The following is a 21,658-nucleotide window of genomic DNA, read 5'->3' on the forward strand; positions in this document are numbered from 1 at the left end:
CAGTGTTGGCTTGAGCAAGCTTCATGCCAGCCATTCCCCTCCGGAGCCCCTCCCACCCCCAACAGCAGAGCAAACCACAACACACAGCAATAATCATATGCAAATGCAGCAGCCCCAGGATTCTCAGTCCAAGCGATTAGTCAGTTCTGTTTCACACATGGTCATAGGTTACAAAGGGGCAAAGGTCCTGAGTCTTGGCTTTCCAACCTGCCCAGGGTGCAGGTACCTTTACCTTCAGGGACATTGGCAAAATCATTCCATTTTACCATCCCTGTGGGACCCTCAGCTCTGGGGAGCTGATCAACCAGACACTGTATGAGCTTTGGGAATCCTTTGGCCCCTCTTGCCCAAGATAGGGACAAAAATTCAGACTCTATTGCCCTTTGTCCTAGTTGAGCATCCTCATCATGGTCTTTAAGAATGCAGTGCTCTGGAGCAAAGGAAAGTGAAGCCAAGAGGGCACTGAGCCCAGAGCCACCAGATCTTCTGACAATAGGCCCGAGGGCTCCTTCCTAAAGGAAGGCAGCAGCAGGCCTATTGCAGGAATCACAGAGTCAAAGGAGCCAGGTTCCAGGATGAGGGACTCCAAGGAGAGCCCCTGGTATAAATGGCAGAGTTGTTTTTTTAACACTTTTACTGGCTGTATTGACCTTTCACCTCCCCCAGAATCCTGGGCTATTTCTATCCTTGACCCTGTGGCATGTTCTTCATCTTGGCTGAGCTGGGGAGGGTGGGAGTTGGATGTGAGGATGTCACATTCACACTTCTCCCAGCAGTGAAGCCCCACCTCGTGGGCTGCGGCCTGATTTGAAACCGTCACATCATCTCAGTTTTCTCTGTAGAGAATATTTTCTGGACTTCCCCACTTCTTACTAAGGAAAATGCCACGCCTGTTGCTGCCTTGCCATGAGTAGCGATGACTTCAAACAAACCAGAATGCTGAACTTCACCCCTGTTGCTAAACACTACATCATTCTAGCCCAAGCACAAAAACAAGGACTGTGCCGGGCGCAGCGGCACACGCCTGTAATCCCAGCAACTCAGGAGGCCGAGGCAGGAGGAGGGCAAGTTCAAAGCAACTTAGTGAGGCCCTTTCTCAAAATAAAAAATAATAATAATAAAAAGGGCTGAGGGCATGGCTCAGTGGTTAAGCATCCTGGAACCAACAAAAAAAGAAAAAAGAAAAAAACACCAAAACAAAACAATGACTTTATGCTTTCTAACTCTAAGTGGGGTTGTGTGGGCAACTGATTGCCCTTCCTTTCCTGCGGGAGCACACATCCTGTGTACATGCCTTCTCTCTGTGGGTCAGGAGCATCTTCCCAGAACTCAGGCCAGATGATGCCACAGCCACACACAGAGGTCAGAAACACTCAGAGCCAGGCAAGCCTGGTGCACCTGGGAGTCACCGGCTCCCCACAGGGAACTAATAGAGGCCTGAGCAGGGTACCAGAGTGGAAGGTATGGAGCTGGCCAGCAGAACTCCCAAGAACAAGCTGGACAGTGGCTTCCCTGCCCTGTGCCTGCAGGGAGAGGGAAGACACTATCCTCCCATGACCTCGCAGCCCCCGTGAGGTGGGCCTCCATTCTGCAGCAAGAGCATGGGCGCCCAAGATCACAGAGGAGGATGGGCACGAGGACTCAGAGGTCCTGCTGCCCAGCCCCAGGCACCGAAGCCCCAGAAGGCAAACACGTTTCCCCTCCAGCCAGGGGCGGACTCTGCTGTACCGGGCTTCGGCTCTTCTCAGCGATGACACTCGCCAGGAGCTGGGACTGAGGCCCTGCCGACTTCACATCTTGTCGATTTTGTTCTCGAATCTGCGTGGAAAGGGGAGAGGGAGGGTGTGGCATCAGAGTGTGGAGATTGCCAGAGAACCTACTGGGGTTCAGTGTGGCCTGTGACTGGCATCTAGAAAGGCCCTGCAGGGCGAGGGAACCTGTCCACTCTAAGAGAAAGTCTCATGTCTGTTCTGGAGTGAATTCATAGTTCATGTGAAACACAAATGTCACTAGCTGTGAGAACAGAAGAGAGAAGGGGACAGAGAGAGAGGGTCTCAACTTTTAATATTCCTAAGAAGCCCATGAGGACTGGGTTTTAAATACAGAATCCTGGCCCTCCCCACACATGCACCTACTGAATCTGAATCTTGATGGGGGTGGGGGTAGTGACCCAGGAATCAGACAAGTGCTGCAGGGGACTGGGCCACGGACAGCACACTGTTCTGGGCACTACTAGCCTGTGGTCAGCTACAACTCCAATTTTAAAGTAACATTGGAAATATAAGTGAGTGAACTGTCAGTCAAAGGTCCAGAAGTAGCTGGGCACAGTGGTGCACGCCTGTAACCCCAGCAGCTCAGGAGGCAGAGACAGGAGGATCATGAGTTCAAAGCCAGCCTCAGGGCTGGGGTTATGGCTCAGTGGTAGAGTGCTTGCCTAGCATGGGCACTGGGTTCAATCCTCAGCACCACTTAAAAATAAGTAAAATAAAATAAAAGTATTGTGCCCATCTGCAACTAAAAAAAAAAAAGTCAGCCTCAGCAAAAGTGAGTGAGGCACTAAGCAACTCAGTGAGATCCTGTCTCTAAATAAAATACAAATAAGGCTGGGAATGTGGCTTAGTGGCCAAGTGCCCCTAAATTCAATCCCTGGTACACCCCCCCCTCAACAAAAAAAGGTCCAAAAGTAAATATCAAAGTTCTTGAAATTTTAAAAATAAGCCAAATGGCATAAAAATTATAGAAACTCATGTAGCGGGCAGGTCTTGCAGACATACCTAATGACCAGTGCATGCAGCCCACTGTGGAAGGGGCTACCTAGGACCACAGCTCAGCCCTTGGCATGGTGCCTACAACACTGTCCATATGTGGTAGCTTCTTTCTCCTGGGACACATGGGGGTGCTGGTAAGGTGGGCGCGTCTGGGAACTCAGCTTGTGCTTGCAGGACTGGGGTCACCTTGTGGGAAGAGAGAATGAGGCAAGCAGACACCACTTTACCTTGTTCCTCATGTCCAGCACTTCCTGGGGGTCAGTATAGAGAGGCACAAATTGGTTTGGGTTTTCAATCCGGATTGGCATGCCACTGCTGGATTTCTCCACCTCGTCAGCCTTCATCCACTGCAAGAGGCAAGGCCAGGAGGGTAAGGTAAAGGAACAGGGCCATGGGCCCTGCCCAGCAACCCATTCCTTGTGACCTGAGCCCACCAGCCTATGCAGAAATTCAGCAAAACTGTTCATAGACATTCTTTCTTCTTGGACCTCTTTGACATGCGTGACAGATGGGTGACAGATGACCCAGCTGCCAAAGAAGGCCTTTAGGTCATAGCGAACACTGGAGGGAAGGGATCAGAACCTTGGTAACCAGCTTAGACAGGTGACCACTTGGGTTTCAATATTAAATAACTCAATTTGAGTTTCAAGGGCTTCATGGAGAACTATTCTATATGGCTGCCAGTTACTTTAACAAAAAATCAAATTGAGAGTCTGTGTGTCTGTGAGAGAGGCAGTGAGAGGGAAGGTAACTTAACACAAGAGACAAGCCCACCGACCTCCTGGCTTTGCCTCAGATTTGCAGTTGAAATATTGGCTCCTCATCCCTGGTATTTCCCAGCAACCCCCTCTGGCCATGTGAGCAAGAAATAAAAATCGTTTGTTCCAGGGTCTTATGGGGCTGAGAGTGGCCTGGTCCAGCTGCCCTCTAGTGAAATCTGCCCCTCAGATCAAAAACTCAGCAGAGAGATGCAAGAAAGAGGTGGTCCGAGTCGGGGTAGGAAGTGCTGAACAGTTGCTCCCAGAGGCCCCATAGGAAGCCCTGAGAGGGGCCGTTTGTAAAGCTGCTTACACCCACAAGCGCAGCCCCCTCTGCCCCAGGCCTGTCCCGGCTCCCCCTTACTGTGGTCTTGGGCCGGGGACTGCCCATGCTCCTCTGGACCTCGTCGGCCACATTGACCCGCAGGTAGGTGTTGGGCGTGTTGAGCCAGCGGGTCTTCTCCTTCTGCTGCTTCTGGGCGTGCTGTCGCAGGGCCGGGACAGGGGCGCCATCCTCCTCAAACACGAAGGCTGTGACCGTGGCTGGGATCTCCACCTCACTTTTGTGTTTGGTTTTCTCTTGAACAAAGGGGTGGCGGTATGTGTAGCCTGTTCTGTAGCCCTAGAAAGGACAAAAATAGAGCCACTCATTGTAGAGGAGAAAGATCCTAACATGCACTTGTGCATATGTGCGCACACACACACACACACACACATACCCCACACACATACACGTGCACACTCTGCCCCCTCCCATTCACAGGACTCAGTTTCAACTCAAGTTTCCATAAGATGACCTAAGCCTGGCCACTCTCCTGAGCTATTTCAGAATTTTTCCCTCCTAATGTTCTCCAGTCAGGACTGAGAAAATTCCTAGGATTTGTGGTCCTAGGAATGTGGACACAGAGCACCCCCAGTTTCATCTGCTCTGTTGATTCGCATCCCTGGCTGCGCACTGGAATCTCCGAGGGGCTTCAATATTCGTGTCCAGGAACCTAAAGCAGATCCGTGGACGTGACTGGACGATTGCCTGGCTGGGCTATGGGAGTGTTAAAAGCTTCTCAGCTGATTCCAAGTCACTCCCCCCTTCCTTCCTCAACTCAGAAGCTTCTGAACTCCTCCTGGAGCCCTGAGATGGGACTCAAGAACATTTTTGTCTCCTTAAGCAAGACCACGTCCATGAGGGCAGCACTGACGGCAGTTCAGTGGGATTTTGGCATCTTCCAGAGTGATACTCAGCTCTCCCTGTCTTCTTCTTCCACTGTTTTTTTAAATTAAAATGACATTAAGGTATTTATCTGATTATAAAGAAAATGTGGACCCATGTAGGAAAAAAGTAAGCAATACAAAAAAAAAAAAAAAGTGAACTTCACATAAAAGCTCATAAGACAACAACAAAATTTTTTTTTCTGGTCTTCTCTATATACATATATGTATACAGGTATGTTTGACTCTTAGTAAAATTGGATAGTTTTAATTACATATATTGACCACTTGAACTCTTCCTTCATAAATCATTTATGTTCTCAGCTCATTTTTCTGTTGGGCTGTTTTTCTTTTTCATATGGATATATCTCTTTTAACACTAAGAATGTTAATCTTTGGCTGTCAACTGACACTGCAAATATCTTCCCCTTCATTTGACTTTCCGCTTTGTCTATGATAGAGGAATAATTTGTAAAAATGCAAGTTTTCAGTTTTCTAATGTGATCATACCTTTCAATATTTATCCTTATGATTTCAGACTCTTGCCATGCTTAACAAGGTCTCTTTCCCAACATAAGAGCATTGCAAATATAAATATATTTTTTGATACCTCTGCGAATTTACTTTTAAATTTTGATAAATTGGGATTTTATCTGCTTGAAAGGAATGAGGTAGCAATTCGCCTTTGTTCTTTCCAAAATGGCCAGAAGTCTATCTTTTTCTCACTGATTTATAAAGTGCCTGCTACCTGTGTGAATTTTCATGTATTTTGGGTCTATTTCTGGATTCTCTAAGCTGTCGCATGGATTTACTTGTTCCAACAATTCAGTAACTGTGTTACTGAAGCTTTATCATACTTTACCATGGGTGGAGATAGTATCCCTAATTATTTCTTTTTATAACATTTTCCTAACCATTCTGAATTTCACATTGGAAGTACTTTCTAAGTCCCTGTACCTTCCCTCATTTTTGACAGAATTACCTTGAGTTTGCAGCTTGATCTTGGGGTTGTGACCACTTTACCTATTGAAGCTTCCTAACCAAGCATGTTATGTTTCTTAACATTGATTTCAACTTTTCTGATGTCTACTGTTAAAGTTTTGTGGTTTCCTTTAAAAGAGGTCTGTTTAATGCTTATGATTTTGTTGCACTTGAGAATAGGATTTTCCATTATATTATTAGGAGTTGTGTGCGTGTGCGCGCAAGCACGTGTGGTACTGGGGATCAAACCCAGGGCTTTGACATCAAACATTCTAGGCAAGTGCTCTATCACTAAGTTATGCTCCTAGCCACCATTATATTTTCAAAGTAGTTAATGTGAAAATATAGAAATTACTGATTTTTGTGTATATTTTCATAATTGACCACCTTAAAATATCCTTATTGCTTCTAATTTTTTAGTTGATTTTGGGGGGACTCTATAGGCATATAACCAAATTATCTCTTCTGAATGGTCATTTTATTTCCTTTACAATATTTATGCCTCTTATTCTCATATCTCATTGCCTGGAATTGGGTTCCAATATTATTCCAGAATAATATTAAATAATTGTGCTAAGAGTAGGAATCATTTTTATTTCAAAGTTCATTGGAATACTTTTACGGTTTTACCATGATACTGGCTCTTGTTTTGAGAAAAATCATTTTAATCATGTTAAATAAGTATCCTCCAGTTCTAGTTGGCAGCTGTTATTTTTATAAATTAATGTTAAATTTTCATCAAATACCTTTTGATGTTTATTAAAATGTTCAAAAAGTTGCTGGGGTTATGGCTCAGTGGTAGAGCACTCACCTAGCATGTGTGAGGTACTGTGTTCAATTCTCAGTACCATGTATAAATAAATGAAAATGAAAGTCAATCAACAAAAGATATTTTTAAAAATGTTCAAAAAGATTTTATCCTTTGGCTCTTCAATATTGGGCAATATATTTACAAATGTATAACATTAAACCATCCTTGAATTCTTGGAATCAGCCCTTACTTAGTTAATGTGTGTTATTATTCTAACATTATGTTCCACACTGCTTGCTAGTTTTCAGATAGCATTTTTCATCAGCACTCAAAGTAAATTGGTCTGAATGTAATTATCATGTCATAGTATCAGTTATGGTTTAAATATTAGGTGTCCCCCAAAAGCTCACGTGTGAGACAGTGCAAGAAGGCTTAGAGGTGAAATGATTGGGTTAGGAGAGCCTTAACCCAACTGGTGAATTAATCCTCTCATTGGGATTAACTGTGTGGTAACTGAAGGCAGGTAGGGTGTGACTGGAAGGGGTGGGTCACTGGGAACATGCCTTTGGGGTATATATTTTGTATCTGGTAAGTGGAGTCTCTCACTCTGCTTCCTGGCCATGTCCTGAGTCACTTTCCTCTGCCATACTCTTCTGCCATGATATTTTGCCTCACTTCAAGCCCTGAGGAAAGCAGTCAGCCATACATAGACTGAGAATTCTGAAACTGTGAGCCCCCAAAACAAACTTTTCCTCCTCTAATTTTTCGTGTCAGGTCTTTTAGTCAGAGCAGCAAAAATGCTGACTAAAACAGTATCCTCCCACCGTTCTTCTCTGACACCATTTAAACAGCACGAGAATTGTCTATTTCTTGAAGGTTTGAAAGAATTTCTGTACAAAACCATCTAGTCCTGATGCTTCATTTAGATGGAGATCGCTCCAATGGTAATAGGAACTGCATTTTCATTGTGGACTATACCTTTCATCATTATAAAGTGACACTCATGGTCAATCTGGTAATGAGGTGAAGATGACTTGGAGGAAATGAAGGCAAGAAGAAAAGATTTAATTATTGCCACGTCCTTGACACGATAAAGGGGGTTCAAGGAGGTAGCAGTGGAAGCAGGAAAATGAACCAGATGGCAGTGTGAGGAGGACAGACTTCATCTTTTATTTTAGTTCTCTGAGCATCTAAGATGTTATTGTCTCCTGCTGCATTTAGCTCCTCGTTGTTGTAAGCACTTTCCTCTTGTTCTTAAATTTTTTCCTGTTTCTATCCCATATCATCAACTAAATTGTTACCCCTAGGAGGAAGAATATCTAAAAAAATTTTTTTTGTATCCTTTAATGAAGCAGACCACTTTAAGACACATATCAGTTTAATTCCTTACACGACTGATTCATCATTGCAACAGGTTATTATTATAAAGCTACAACCCAGGTTAAGGAAATTAATAATGTCATGTGCTTTCTGCATTCGTGTCAAGAGATTAGACAGGAAGGACTCACTACTTAGGAGGTGTGAACCATGTTCCAATATGACAGGGACCCTGGCTATAAGAAGACATGCTCTGGTTTTTGATGGGTTATTACTTCTCATAGTATGGTCCAGCTATGACATCCACCACACTTAGCAGGGAGTAGCAAAGGCCGTCGTCCAAGGAAACTCAACTATTTTAGAAGGACCACAAATTCCAAATCAAACTGCCCATCAGTGAAGCCTCCAATGACTTGATTGTGATGTCAGCAGTTTCCGTGCCCACCTCATGCCTCGCACTGCCCGGCTCCCGGACTGGAAGGGCAATGGCAGGGGACTCACCAGGTTGTCCAGCATTCTCATGAGGGCCTCAAACTCGTGCTCTCCCAGTCGGCTCTTCTGCATGGGCCCAAAGGTACTCCCAGCCCACTGCACAGAGCCCACCTCGTGGGGCCGGTGCTTCTCCTGCTCCAGGAGGATGAGGTTCTCCACTCCCCCAGCGCTGGACAGAGCTGACACCTGCAGCAAGAAGCAACCACGTGCATACGGGGCCCTGCACCTGCCTGTGCTTCAGCATGAAACAGGACACTGAGGGCCACGGAGGTGGTTATGGGTTAGATGTGAGGTGTCCCCCAAAAGCTCACATGGGAGACAATGTTAAAAGGTTCTGAGGAGAAATGATTGGGTTGTGAGAGTCTCAACCCAATCAGCAAATTAAACCCTGATGGGATTACCTGAGTGGTATCTGGAGGGAGGTGGGGTTGGCTGGAGGAGGTGGGAATTGGGTATAGATATTTGTATCTGGCAAGTGCAGTCTCCTCTCTCTGCTTCCTGATCACCTTGAGGCTACTTCCCTCTACCACCTCTTCCATCACGATGTTCAGCCTCACCTCGAGCCCTGAGGAATGGAGCCGACCTCCTATGGACTAAGTCCTCTGCAACCGTGAGCCCTCAAATAAACTTTTCCTCCTTTACAGTTGTGCTGGTCGGGTCATTTAGTCACAGCAGTGAAATAGTTGACTAAAACAGAGGGGAACTTAGAGCTAGAAACATTTGGGAAACTGAGGAAAAGCTACTCAAAACTCATTAGACATGCAACTATTCTGGGGAATGACGTATTAGTAATTCCTCCTAATCTCAGTTCTTAGAGACCACAGAGAAGAAGCAAGAAACAGCAAGTGTTAAACCTTAGGAATAAAATAATAAAGGGGACTGAAAATTTACTTGGATATAGACCAACTTAGAATGGTGATTATTTCTGAGGAGGGAGAATAAGATTGAAAATGGCTACAAAGGGAACTTCAGTTCTTATCTGTAATAATTTATTTCTTGAAGAGTTAAATATTTGAAGAAAAATGTTATTAATATTTGTTAAATTTTCCAGATACAGTGGAGCATGCCTCTAATCCCAGCCACTTGGGAGGTCGAGGCAGGAAGATCACAAGTTCAAGGCCAGTCTCGGCAACTTAAGAAGACCCTATCCTCAAACTAAAAATTCAAAAGAGCTGGGGATGCAGCTAACACACTCTTTGGCCTACATTCAAAGGACTTAAAATCAGCATACTACAGTGACACAGCCACATTGATGTTTATAACAGCTCAATTCACAATAGCTAGATTGTGGAGCCAACCTAGATGCCCTTCAGTAGATGAATGGATAAAGGAACTGTGGTATATATACACAGTGGAATATTACTCAGTCATAACAATAGAATTATGGCATTTGCAGATAAATGGATGGAGCTGAAGAATATCATGTTAAGTGAGATAAGCCAATTCCAAAAATCCAAAGGCCAAATGTTTTCTTTGATAAGTGGATGCTGATACATAATGGGAGGGCAGGGGAGTGGTAAGAGAAGAATGGAGGAACTTTGGATTGTGTAGAGGGAAATGAGGAGAGGGGAGGGGGCAGGAGGAAGGAAAGATGGTAGAATGAGACAAACACGATTACCTTATGTACATGTATGATTACACATATGGTGTGACTCTACATCGTGCACAACCAGAGAAATGAAAAGTTATACTCCATTTGTGTGTAACGAATCAAAATGCATTCTGCTGTCATGTATAACTAAATAGAATAAATAATTTAAAAAATTAAAAATGTTTTAAAAAAAGGGTTGGGGATGTCATTCAGTGGGAGAGTGCTGTGCCTCTGGGTTCAATCTCTAATACAAAAAAAAGAGTGTTCTTTTGTTGTTGTTGTTGTTGTTAAACCTAAGTGGTGGATGGCTATTATTCTCCATATTTTTTCTGTGTGTTTAAACTGTGTGTGTGTGTGTGTGTGTGTGTGTGTGTGTGAGTGTGAAGTCCCTTGAAAAGACAGGGTAGCTTGTAGACCAGTGAAACTTGATGGGAAGGGTTAACAGGTCTAAATAAAGACCGCATCCTCCATGTTAAGTTTAACTAGTCAAGGAAATCCAAAAAACAGAAGACAGGTTGTTACTATATGGTCAGGTTCTGTGCAGGGGCCAGACAGCTTTCACCCCCTGACTTGCAGTGTCTGTCGCACTGTCAAAGCCCATGGGAGGGGATGATGGAGGTGGCTGCAGGCAATGGATGTGGAGTATTAGGAGAAGAGGGATGCATGTAAAGCAGGCAATTTTAGAATAACCCTATAAAACCATTTGTTTATTTAACTAATCTTATTTTCCAATTCCATGCTTATCTGACTGGCATATTCTATGGACTCCCACCTAGGACTAGGAGGGATAAGTCTGGTTACATAGACAGAGAGCGGCTTCTGAGTAGTGTCACAAGTGAGCCAGCGTCCTACGCCGCCCAGCGTCCTACGCCGCCCATTAATACACGCGTCTGCACCCTGAGTGAGGCTGGATACCACACGTAAGCCTGTTAATTGCAGGAAAGCTGCTCTAGTACACAGACTTGCAGTGTGTTGGTGTTTGTGACATGTATTTCTTACTGAAAATGAAAGGACCCCTTTACCCTGCTGACAAATGCAGGCCCATAAACCCGGAAGGATCTGGACAGTCTGAGTGTGTGCGACATACCAGGGTCCCCATGCTACTTCTTGAAGGTCAGCCAGGCAGGGTCACCAGGTGAACCCCATCTCCCTAGAAGAGCCGGAAGTAAGAATATCTTCCATATGCTTTTCACCCAGGACACATGTGCCTGCTCCCCCTGTGACAGTTCCACCGACTCTTATTGGAAGGCAGTGCAGGGTAGTGTTTATGGGCATGGAGTTGGTACCAGGTACCGGGTTTGAATCCCTCGGCCACTTCCTTATTGCGTGACTTTGGGCAGCTATTTATTACCTTTGTGCCTCAGTTTCTCATCTGTTAAATGAACTCAGCAATACCTACCTTGCGAGGAATCTTTAAGGCAATGGTTGTAAAGTACTTAGAACAGCCCCTGGTCCCTCATGCCATGTGAATGTTGCTGATAAATGAATTCTGAGAGGTAACCTCCCCCAGGACTGGTCATTAATGGAGAAGGAGGGAGGGAAAGAACTGCCCAGAACCTTGCAAGAGCTGCCTCCTCCCCACCTCCCTCTTCCTCCACTGGTTTCCATGGTGATGGGTAACAGATGGAGAAGAACTGCCTGTCCATCTTCCCATCTGCCTATTAGCAGAGCAGGGAACTGCCTCTCTCGGCTCGGGATGACCCAGTTTTCTGGAACCCCAAACTGATGGGGAGTGAAGAGTTCCCGGGAGAGCTGAACATGCACTCAGCCTTGAACTGCAAACATGACCACAGCCACGTCTGCTTGTTCACCAAGGTGCCTGAGGGAGAAAATGAGGCCCAGCATGGAAACAGGACTTCAGCGCTGGCCCCTCTACCTAAAGTGAACCCAGGGCAATCCCCATGGGCCCGCAGATTGCTGCTACCTGTGCTTTCTCGTGTCCTCATCCACCACCTCCTGCTCTAACCTCTCTGGGTTACTTCCACTTCTCCTAGCTCCATTCTTTCTTCTGGAAGCCTCTCTGCCCTAACAGCTGGGAAAAAGCCGCTGGAGCTTCTCTTCTCTGGGGGCCAGCTGCTCACACTGTCTAAGGTACTTTAACAAGGTCACATCAAACCAGTCTTGAACAGAAAGTGACAGCAGCCAGGGGGCTGTCAGGCCCTGATCGCACATGGTCATTCTGCATTTGGTTAAATTGCCCAGGGTCCACTTCCAGGGTCTAGAGCCTAGGAGACACATACTTCACTGTACAGGGGGACTCAGAGGCATCTGAATCCATCCATTTTTAGGGCTGAGCTGTCTTTGTGAAGATGAGGTTGTCCCATGAGCTATTTCCTCATGGAAGCCTCTTTCTTTGCCAGATGCAAGATGGGGAGCCCTTAAGTGTTCAGGTGTGGGGAAGGGCAAGCTGCTTCCCTCTCTAGCAGAGGTTCTGCTAGGTTCTGACAACAGGCAATTGTCAGAGCTCAGTGCCAACATCCTTGGTTGGGGGGAGGGCACCACATCAGGGAGGCACCACCTGGGCTGGGCCCACCCGCCCCTTGGTCCCTGGATCTGGCTCTTTGGGGCAGGGGTCAGTCTCACACCACTTCCTGTGACACCTCTGTTTCACTAGCTTCACAACTTTCTTTTCAACACAGTCCTCTCAAGACTACTGATAGGGCGTCACTGGTGCCTCCACAAGACACTCTTCTGGGCTGGCCTCATTCTTCCCAGAGTACCGCCTCAGAGAGAGGCAGGCAGTCTTCCTCTGAGCACCGCTCTGCTGGGCTAGCCGGCAGGGGCAAACAGGACACCAAACAGACACGGCTGGGTGCAGCAGGTGCACCCAGGTGACATGTGAGCATGGCATACTCATGATGACAGTCTCTCCCTCTTCTAGCTGAGGAGCCCAAGTAGCTGCCTGTCCTGGGCTTGACCCCCAAGAGCAGGGTGGCCAGACAATGGTGATCAGTTCTGGCAACCCACAGAACTGACACTAAGGGTGAATCTTACCTCAGAGAAGTAGGGCAAGAGTGTCACAAGGCCAGGAGCAAAGGACCCCCCTGATTCACAGCCAGCAGGGCCCCTGCCTTCACCCACAGACACCCATCAGAGCCAACTCCTGGGCCCACCCTCAGAGGGACGCACTCACCTGGATCTCACAGGCAGCCTGCAGGTGGAAGACCTTATAAAATGCCTCCTCCACGGTGTCCCCTAGAGCAACCACTCCGTGGTTTCTTAGCACCAGGATCTGTGGAGGAGGAAATAGCCAGTGAAACCTCAAGCCTTCAAAACTTAAGAGGGAGAGACTTTTATTTATAGCAGTTTCCATATCCCTCCCCCAAGCCTTCCCCCAGCTCTTCGTTCTTTCTCCTAATCAAACATCCCAATGCCACCTTGCATTGATTTAACCTAAAGTATCCACCCTAAGAAATTGAAAAGGCATTTTTTAAAACTGTGATTATGTAGCTTGGTCAGTTTGGAGGGAACAATACCTGAATTTTTAGGTGTGAGAGAACTCAGAAGTCTGAAAAACTGGTGTGTGTGTGTGTGTGTGTGTGTGTGTGTGTGTGTGTGTGTGTAAGTCAATGAAATTATTTGATGTCTCATACAAGGGTTCAACCTCAAAAGCAATCTCTTGCCTGTGTGAATTAGTCAACTTGGGACCAAAGCCCAAGAGGAAAGTTCTCCGAGGTGGCTCTACAAACACAGGTGAGTGGCAACCCCTCTCTGGGCCTCAGGTTTTCACTTCGTGAACTCAGTGAGGCCCTGGCAGCCCCAGGATGCCACAGTTCTATGAGGAGGCTATACGGGTTTCTCAGTTGAATTGATTTTATTGGTGTGGAAAAAGAAATCTAAAAACCTGAAAGTTTCCCAGCTACTTAGAGGCAAAATCTGAACTTGAGCCCCAAGGTTCTCACTATTGGTGCAATTTTTCAGACTTAGCAGGTGGATAGAGCAGGAGGCAGAAATGAATTTATACCAAGAGCTCCAGTCCCCAAGGGCCAAGTGCATCTTCCCTGCCAGAAAGTTTACTTGACTGGTTTTACCCTTGAAAACACTCTGCAGCCAGACAGTGCCCACTTGGGAGCTGAGATACAAGTCTGTGTGTCAGATCTGTCCTTGCAGAGCCTAGGCTGGGGCCTCAAGGTTCTAGACAGCATGCCCTCTCTTGCTTAAAACAGTAGAGCTGCTTCCTCTCAAGTCCAGAAAGATGGAGACAATGACTGACCCACAAAAGATCCTGCAAACATTGAATACCCCCTCTCTCAAATTCTCTTTAATTCTTCAAGCAGCACTTTAAGGTGTGAACATCTCATCCTGGTGCTACCAATGATACTTTGGAGGATGTTGAGAGAGAGAGTGGCAAGATTTCTTACCTGACTTAGAGACAGGGAGACAGGGACTCAGGAAATAGACAGTGCCTTGCCAAGATGGTGGCAAGTAACCACCAACCTGGGCTCTGCTCCAAGCTCAGGTGTGTGCTGGTGTATGATAGGGCTTTAGACTTAAGTCAAGCAATAACAGTGTTCCACTTTTCTCTAGCATGTTGATAAGGAACAAATGTGATAACACTCAAGTTTGGGGAGACTGCAGGGAAACAACATTCTCTATATTAGATATGGGGCAGGGGGACAACAGTTGCTAGGCAATTGATCAATATGAAGCAAGAGTTATAAAATGTGCAGCCCTAGAAATTTGTCCTAAGGAAATTATTTCAAGCACATGAAGATTTAGTCAAAAGGATTTTGATCACTATGCTGTTTATGTGAAGAGAAAATCTGAGGGGGTGATGTCCAACCACAGAGGACAATTCAGGTAATGGCAGTCAGCTATTCACATAAGGCATAATTTAATAATTTTAAATAGTGACAGAAAAATATTTAATGATAATACTATATTTTGCTAAGAGGAAAAGGGAGAACATATTTAAGGATCCCAATTTTATAAGCATAAATGGAAACACGGGGAGTGTGCACCAAAACCTCAGAGCAGTATGATAGATTCTCCTTTTCCTTTCTCTCTAGAAAAAAATTATCAGCAACACCTAAACATTCTCCAATGAACAAATGTCACTTTTGTGATTCAGTTTTGACAACGCCACTCCAGAGCACCTTCCCAGAAGAGCTGAGCAACCTTGCAGGTGGGGCCAAGGCACTTCTGCAGGTTGATGCGATCGGCTTCCTGCTCCATTTCCCCGTTGAAGTCATAGTAGGCCATGTCCCCCACCAGCAGGGCATTGTGGGAGACAGGCAGGAGGCCACACTTCATGGCTGACACCTGTAGGGAGACGATGGAATGGCTGGCACCTGCCGCCCCAGTGCCACTGGTCCTTTCCGCAGCACGGCATGGTCCAGTTCTGGCTCTGGGGCTGGCAGGTCAGGAGAGCAGGTACAGAGAAAGACCTGGAAACGCCTCCTCAACCAGCTCTGGTCTGCTTTCCCGCTGTTGGCTCTAATGGCTCTAACGTCCTTCCTTCCATCAGTTTGCACACCAATGTACCAGCTTTTAGAAATGTGGAAGAAAGCATTCAAGAGAGCTATTGCTTTCTGCCCCAGCCTGGGGCTTGTCCTGTGGGTCCAGGAAGGAGTAATGGAGTTTGTACCAGGTGAAGCAGGTTCAAGATTCCCAGGATGGGCTGGAAAAAACCCTCAGCCTTGGTTTCAGCGCAGAAACAGACATGTCTCACTAGCAAGGAAGATCAAGGAGAAACCATTTTCCAGCAATAGGGCAGCATGAGGGCCAGGAACCAGGGCAAAAACACAGGCTGTGACCCTGACGCCCACCTCTTATGAAAAGCAAGGAGCGTGGAGGGAACCCTCACTCTACTCCATGAGCTGGCTTTGGGCCCTCCAGACACACATGCCTGGCACAAACCCCTTGTCAAGTGTTAGTCCAAAATCTGGTCTGACTGCTCATAACCAGTGTGCTTCACTGAGAAGAGAACAGGGGCCATGAGTCTGCCCACCCTGGTGAGCATGGTCTGGAGGTCAGCAGAATGGGGTGAACTCAGGCAACTGGCTTTCTACTCTCTCTCCAAATGGCAGCACGGCATCTTGGGTGCATATGGACAAATGACTAGAGACCACTGGGGGCAACCTGCTCCTTCAGGTTATTCTTCCTATTCTCCCTCCTTGGGCTACACGTGCCCCCAGCTCTCAGCTACCCCATCCTATGGAGAAGTGGGGACAGTCTAGGTTCCCGTCAGTTTGTTATCCTCTGTCAAATCTCCTCCCAGAGCCTGGGCTGTGTGGTAGCAGACGCAGCCCCAGCCTTAACGAGCCTGAGCAGAAAGTCAGGAGACATAGCCCTGGGTGCATGGTCCTGGCGGAAGCGATGAAATGGACATTCCACAACTTCACCTTATACCAGGACGTCGGCAGTTAGAAGTAGGAACAGAATGAAGGTTCCGGCATTAGGGATTCTCTCTCCTCACCTTGGCCTGAATTCCAGATCTTTCTAGGACTGGTTTTAGATGATGAGATTGCTGCTACCTCAGATGAGATTATGTCTTCCCTCAGGGAGAATCTTAGAGAATCAGGTGCCCTGGGTCAGGCTGCTGCTCAGGGAGGTGAGCTCAGAGGAGCTCGGAGTGCCAAGAAAGCCCCACTCACCGCTGCCGTGGCTGGCGTATGTAGGTGGATGACGCACCGCACGTCGGGCCTGGCGGCATAGATGGCCGAGTGCAGGCAGAAGCCCGTGGTGTCCACTGGGAAGCAGCTGCTGCCCTTCTCCACCACCTCCCCCAGGATGTTCACCTTGATCTGTGCCACAGAAGAAAGCATCAGAGCAACAGCATGGGCAAGGCCTTCCCTCCTCCCCAGTAGGTGAGCCCTGCACTCATCAACCCCTCCATTCCCTCATTCCAGACCCCAGGAGCAATGGATAAGCCTAGTGTTGGGGGACGAGGACCCAGGTCCTGCCCTCAGCGAGTAAACAATCTTAAGGGGTCATAAGGTGACAGAATTCATCAGGGGAAATGCTAGAACAGAGTTCCTCAGACTTTTCTGTGCATGTGCATCCCCTGTAAAAACGCAAATTCTGCATTTCTTGCACTTTCCTAAGTGATACCCACACTATGGGTCAGAGACCCCACGTTGAGTTGCGAGGAGCTAGAAGACAGTCATTCACAGAATTCTCTAGAATTAGGTAGAGGGAGTCTTTCATCCCAGCAGAATAGCAGGGTCAGAAGTCTTCCCAGAGGAAGGCATATCTAAACTGAGCTTTTTTATTTTTTGAAAAATTTAAAAATCATACACAAAGGTAAAGAGCATAGTATACTGAACACCATTTACCAACCACCCAGAAGCCAGAACTTAAAAGATAAGTAGAAGGAAGTCCCTGGCTTTGTAATCTGCTTTTGATACTAAGGGGCTAGTAAGTATCACAGCTAAAAAGAAATTCTTTTAAAAATCACATGGTTGTGTGCATGTGTGCCCACACGTGTGTGTATCCAATCTCTTGTAAGAGAAAGAGCTGTGGCTGGCAGTGATGTTCATCCTTGACATAGACAATTTCACATAACGTCAGCATCGGGGAAGGTCGCTTTGTGATTGATACAAGACAAATGACACTCCTTAAGCATGTCTGAACATGAAACAGCACAGTGCAAGTGCAAGCTGGCCAACACCCCCCTCTCCTGACTCACAAAAGGAACTGCGGCTTCTTTACCAAAGAGCTAAAGCCTCACTCTGTGCACGGGGGCGGGGGCCTCCTCCTAGAGGGCACTGGGGAAAATACCGGATCTTAGAATTGCCCCCACATCCGGGCAGCACACGCTCCAAGGCTACATCCCACATCACCCAACACAAACCCCGATCCTGAAACAAGGTCCTCCTCACACCTGCACTGAAAACATGCCCAGGGCAATTTCCCTCTAGCTGACGGCTAATCTACTTATTGATTACAGATACCGACTGGACATTACCAAGCAGATTATCGTTTCTAAAAGCACAACTTGGGCTTTTAAAATTGAAGCGGCAGAGACATCTTCCATTTAGCCTACAAGGCAGCTCTATAAACTGCTTGCCTCTCCATCCCTCAAAGCCCAGCAGAAGGGGACCAAAGGAAGGAGACAGGCCTTGGTGTGGGAGAAGGAACGTGTTACTGACATCCTGTGCTTCTGCAGAAGCCTCAGTCAGATGTCCCGCAAATCTTCTAAGAATCTTTTCTAAATGAATTTTACAAAATGAACGTGACTTAGACATTTCAAAGTGACCTCCCCTGCAGGCCCCTTGAACCTGAGTGTCCAGTGGCAACCTCTGGTTTCCTTCAGCCCAGTTCCCCTACTTGCTCAGATGTGTGCTGAGTTCAGAGTTCCCTCCTCTGGAGTGGTCCCTTTTGAGCTCATGTGTTTCCTGTCTCAGCCTTGGATATGTGGTCTGTACCACTCAAGAATCTCCACAGCTAATAGGACAGCCACCGACCCATGAGGTGCCTTTGTAGAAATGAGTAAACAAATATTCCCTCTGAGGGTAGCCCCAGGGATGCAGGGCTTGGCACATGACTGTGCTTTTATGCTAATGGGAAGAAGCCAAGAGCCTGGACAAATCAGCGACTGGTGCAGAGGCTGGATTTCACCTTTCCCATCTCCTCGCCAGCCAGGCTCCCTTGTGCAGTACACAAACTGTACACCATACACAGCAGCCCAGGACTCCATACATTCCCTGAGCGACTCAGTGTATGACTCTCACAGCCTGTATCTCAAGGTTAGGTCCCTTCTAACCCTGGAATAATCATGCCAACTGAATGTCCTCCTGAATGTCCCACCAGCTCCTCAAGCTCAATCTCACTCAACCCAGTTGACCACCAGGCCCAGTAAGCACACAGGACCAAAATTTTCTTCCCAGCTTATTGTAACAGCACCCACCAGTTGTCCTGATGTCAGCTGGCCTCCATATCCGTGTCAGTGACCTTTATACAATGGAAACCTGATCATATCACACACCTGCTTACAGCACTTCAGTAACTCTGAATATCCAGTAGAATGAAGCCAAACTGCTGTAACTTTCCATGCCTCTGATGATCTGGCCCCTACCATCTTCCCAGCCTCACCTCTAGACACTAAATACTTGCACCAGACTTGCTACTCTCCTGTCCTCCCAGGTACACTGGGACCCCCGAGCATCAGGGCTTGTGCATGCCATGCTCTTGCCCAGGCCAGGCCAGGCACCTCCGCCAGCCCTCTCCCTGCCAGCCTGGTCTAAGTCTACTTATCCTAAGGGCTCATGAGGACTCTGCTCTGCACCATCATTTCCATTAGAAGACCCTTCCCTCAACCCCTCCAACTCCTGTAACTGCTGGCAGAGCACAGTGCCCCTCCCCGGCTTCCAAAGCTTCCTTCGGCTCTCCTGGAGTCCTCTTCACTCCACGCTGTCATCGCTGACCTCCTCGCCTGACTCCCCCACCAGACAACAAAGTCTTTAAAATAGAGCCTGTGCTGTTCCTGTCTCTCAGATTCCAGTTCTTACCAGACGATCACCTCCTTGGACATGTACCCTCTCTGAATACCAGTGTCCTTTTCTGCCTATAAAAATGGCCTTGGCCAACCCTGAGGTCCTGCTCTGCTCAAATATTCTGCGGCTGCGGCTCTGTCAGCCTGAACTTTGGACTGAGCACCTGGACTCTACAGTGGGACACAACTCAAGCCTCCAGGTGGTGTCCTCCCCTCCCCACCACCTGGAACAGCAGCCACAGCTCATGTCTCTGAGAAGCACTGGGCCCTTGCTGCTTTGAGGATAGTCCCTTTCTACTGCTGTCCTCCTTCCACCCAGAAATCTTTCCTGATCTATACCACCTTCTGGAAGTCTCTTCCTATCCCCCTAAAGCAGGCAGCACTGAGAGGGAGCCAGGAGCAACCTCAACAGCCCCCGCAGCAGTTAGGTCTTACATTCCTTTGGTTCTCATTCCAGTGTGTCCCCCACCTGGGAGCCTTCCACTCCCGATGTTTGTGATCCACTCCCAGACTCAGGCACCCTGACTTGGAGGACTCCAGGTCATCCCTCCTCCCTCCTCCCTCCTGCTGTGCTCGCTGCCCACACCTCACATTTGGTCTCTTGTTCACACCATGCTCTGGGTGTTCAGTTCGGTTTGTGTCTCTCCTGCCCCATTACATTTTGAGCCCCATGAGGAACAGGACAGCAGTGGCTCATGTAGAGATAGCCCATCACTGAAGGAGCAGGAGGGATGCTGTCAGCTCAGGAAGAGTCCTTGAGACACCGCGAGATGCTACATGGTACTCACCAGGCTGGATGCCGTGACTTCACTGCAGGAAACTCCCTTGGGGCTAATCAGGAAGTGGTCCTGCTCCTTGCTGACTCTCAGCTGGAGGAGAAACACACATTGTTAGAGGAAAATAAGGAAAGGGGACATTTCCAAGGACACTTGATTTTCCCCCTTCCTGAATCCACTTTAATGACCCCTAACCTCTCCCCCAGCCATTAATAGATGAAGAGGACTCAGCCTGTATGTGGAAATAGGGAAACAGAGCTGGAAGAGGAACCACACGATGTTCAAGAACAGCCTCAGAAGTAGGGTCCAGGCAATCCTGGTCCCCACTCAAAGTGCCCAGTGGTAGGTCAGCTATTTTAGTGACCTAAGTTCCCCCTTTGGCTTCTGTGGGGGCTGCAAAGCCATGTCCCACGCTGCTCCGGGTGCTTTTCTCACCGTGACGTAGGTGTCGCTCAGCTGGGCCCAGCCATAGAGGTCCAGGAGTCGGTAGACACTGCTGATCTTGCAGCGCATGAGCCGCTCCCCCTTGGCCAGGTTCAGGGAGTCAGTAGTATGGAGGTCATTGATGGGCGTCATCATGGAGAAGTCTGCAGGGGACAGCAGTGGGGACAGGGCAGCTCCCTTAGGGTCAGGAGCTCCCATAGCTCAACCCTCCTATTCCTTCCCTAAGCCTTTCTAACTTCTCACTGGCATTACAGCTGTACAAGAAACATCCCTAGGCAGGTAATCAAACATTCTTTAATCTTCCTCCAGGGGGCGAAAGTCCATAGAATAGATATTTGTACCCCATAAAGTCCTCTGCTCATTTAGGTAAACATGACATTACTTTTAATTAAAAAACAAAACAAATCATGGCAAGACTCAGGTCCCAGAACGAAGGGTTCTCAGAATGCAAGGATACCATAAACCCTAAGAATGGACGTTGAATGAAACATAGAATAAATTTTTGAGTGAAAATATAGGTCTATCTCATCTGTTAGTTCTAATGAAGAAGTTACTGGTCATTAGACCTGGAATTATTATGCCATTTTAACTATGTCATATAACAGAACTTTTTTTGTAATTTAGAAGCCAAGTAGTCAGGAAATAAATTACTTGACTTTCCTAAGTCATTTTTAGGAGTCATAACCCCTGAAGTCAAGGTTGACCAATGGGCTTGAGGCCACCATTAGGGCATGTTTCTTCCTCTCTGAAGATATAGACCCTTCGTTATGTGATGGTTCTTTTGGGGAGATTTTTGGAGAAGGTGCAAGGGACTTGGAAATAGGCCTAGAAGGTTTGATGGTCTCAGTCTCAGAGCACCCAGAGAGTCTAGGAGCTGATGTCCTGTCTACTCCATTAACCATGATGATGGTAACTCAGAAAGTCAGAAGAAGGCATCTGAGCTACCTGCACGTGGATTACTCAGTAAGAGAATCAATAAATAAGGATTCTAGCTTACAATGATGTCTGCCTAAGAGTCTCCCAAAGCTGCCTCTCCCAGCTGCCCATTAAAACTCTAATGAATTAAAGGCTCTCTGGAACTTTCCTCATCTCTGTAATCCCCTCTCATCTACAAGGTGATGTATTTCCTACCTCATAT

At 47.2% G+C, this 21,658-nt stretch overlaps 1 protein-coding gene across 1 annotated transcript in view; it reads right to left on the bottom strand.

Annotated features, from left to right (window-relative positions):
• ADD2 (adducin 2) overlaps nucleotides 1-21,658 on the bottom strand; it is a gene marked incomplete at its 5' end in the record, with an annotated part of 44,122 nt that overhangs the window by 15,169 nt on the left and 7,295 nt on the right. The window contains 9 exon segments of the mRNA XM_079110830.1: nucleotides 1,729-1,818; nucleotides 2,996-3,115; nucleotides 3,891-4,148; nucleotides 8,283-8,459; nucleotides 12,998-13,096; nucleotides 14,983-15,126; nucleotides 16,461-16,610; nucleotides 20,089-20,169; nucleotides 20,512-20,663. Of these exon segments, the coding sequence (XP_078966956.1) occupies nucleotides 1,729-1,818; nucleotides 2,996-3,115; nucleotides 3,891-4,148; nucleotides 8,283-8,459; nucleotides 12,998-13,096; nucleotides 14,983-15,126; nucleotides 16,461-16,610; nucleotides 20,089-20,169; nucleotides 20,512-20,663 (1,271 nt within the window).

The sequence above is a fragment of the Sciurus vulgaris genome (assembly GCF_902686455.1).
Source record: "Sciurus vulgaris genome assembly, chromosome: 14".
NCBI classification, from domain to species: domain Eukaryota; kingdom Metazoa; phylum Chordata; class Mammalia; order Rodentia; family Sciuridae; genus Sciurus; species Sciurus vulgaris.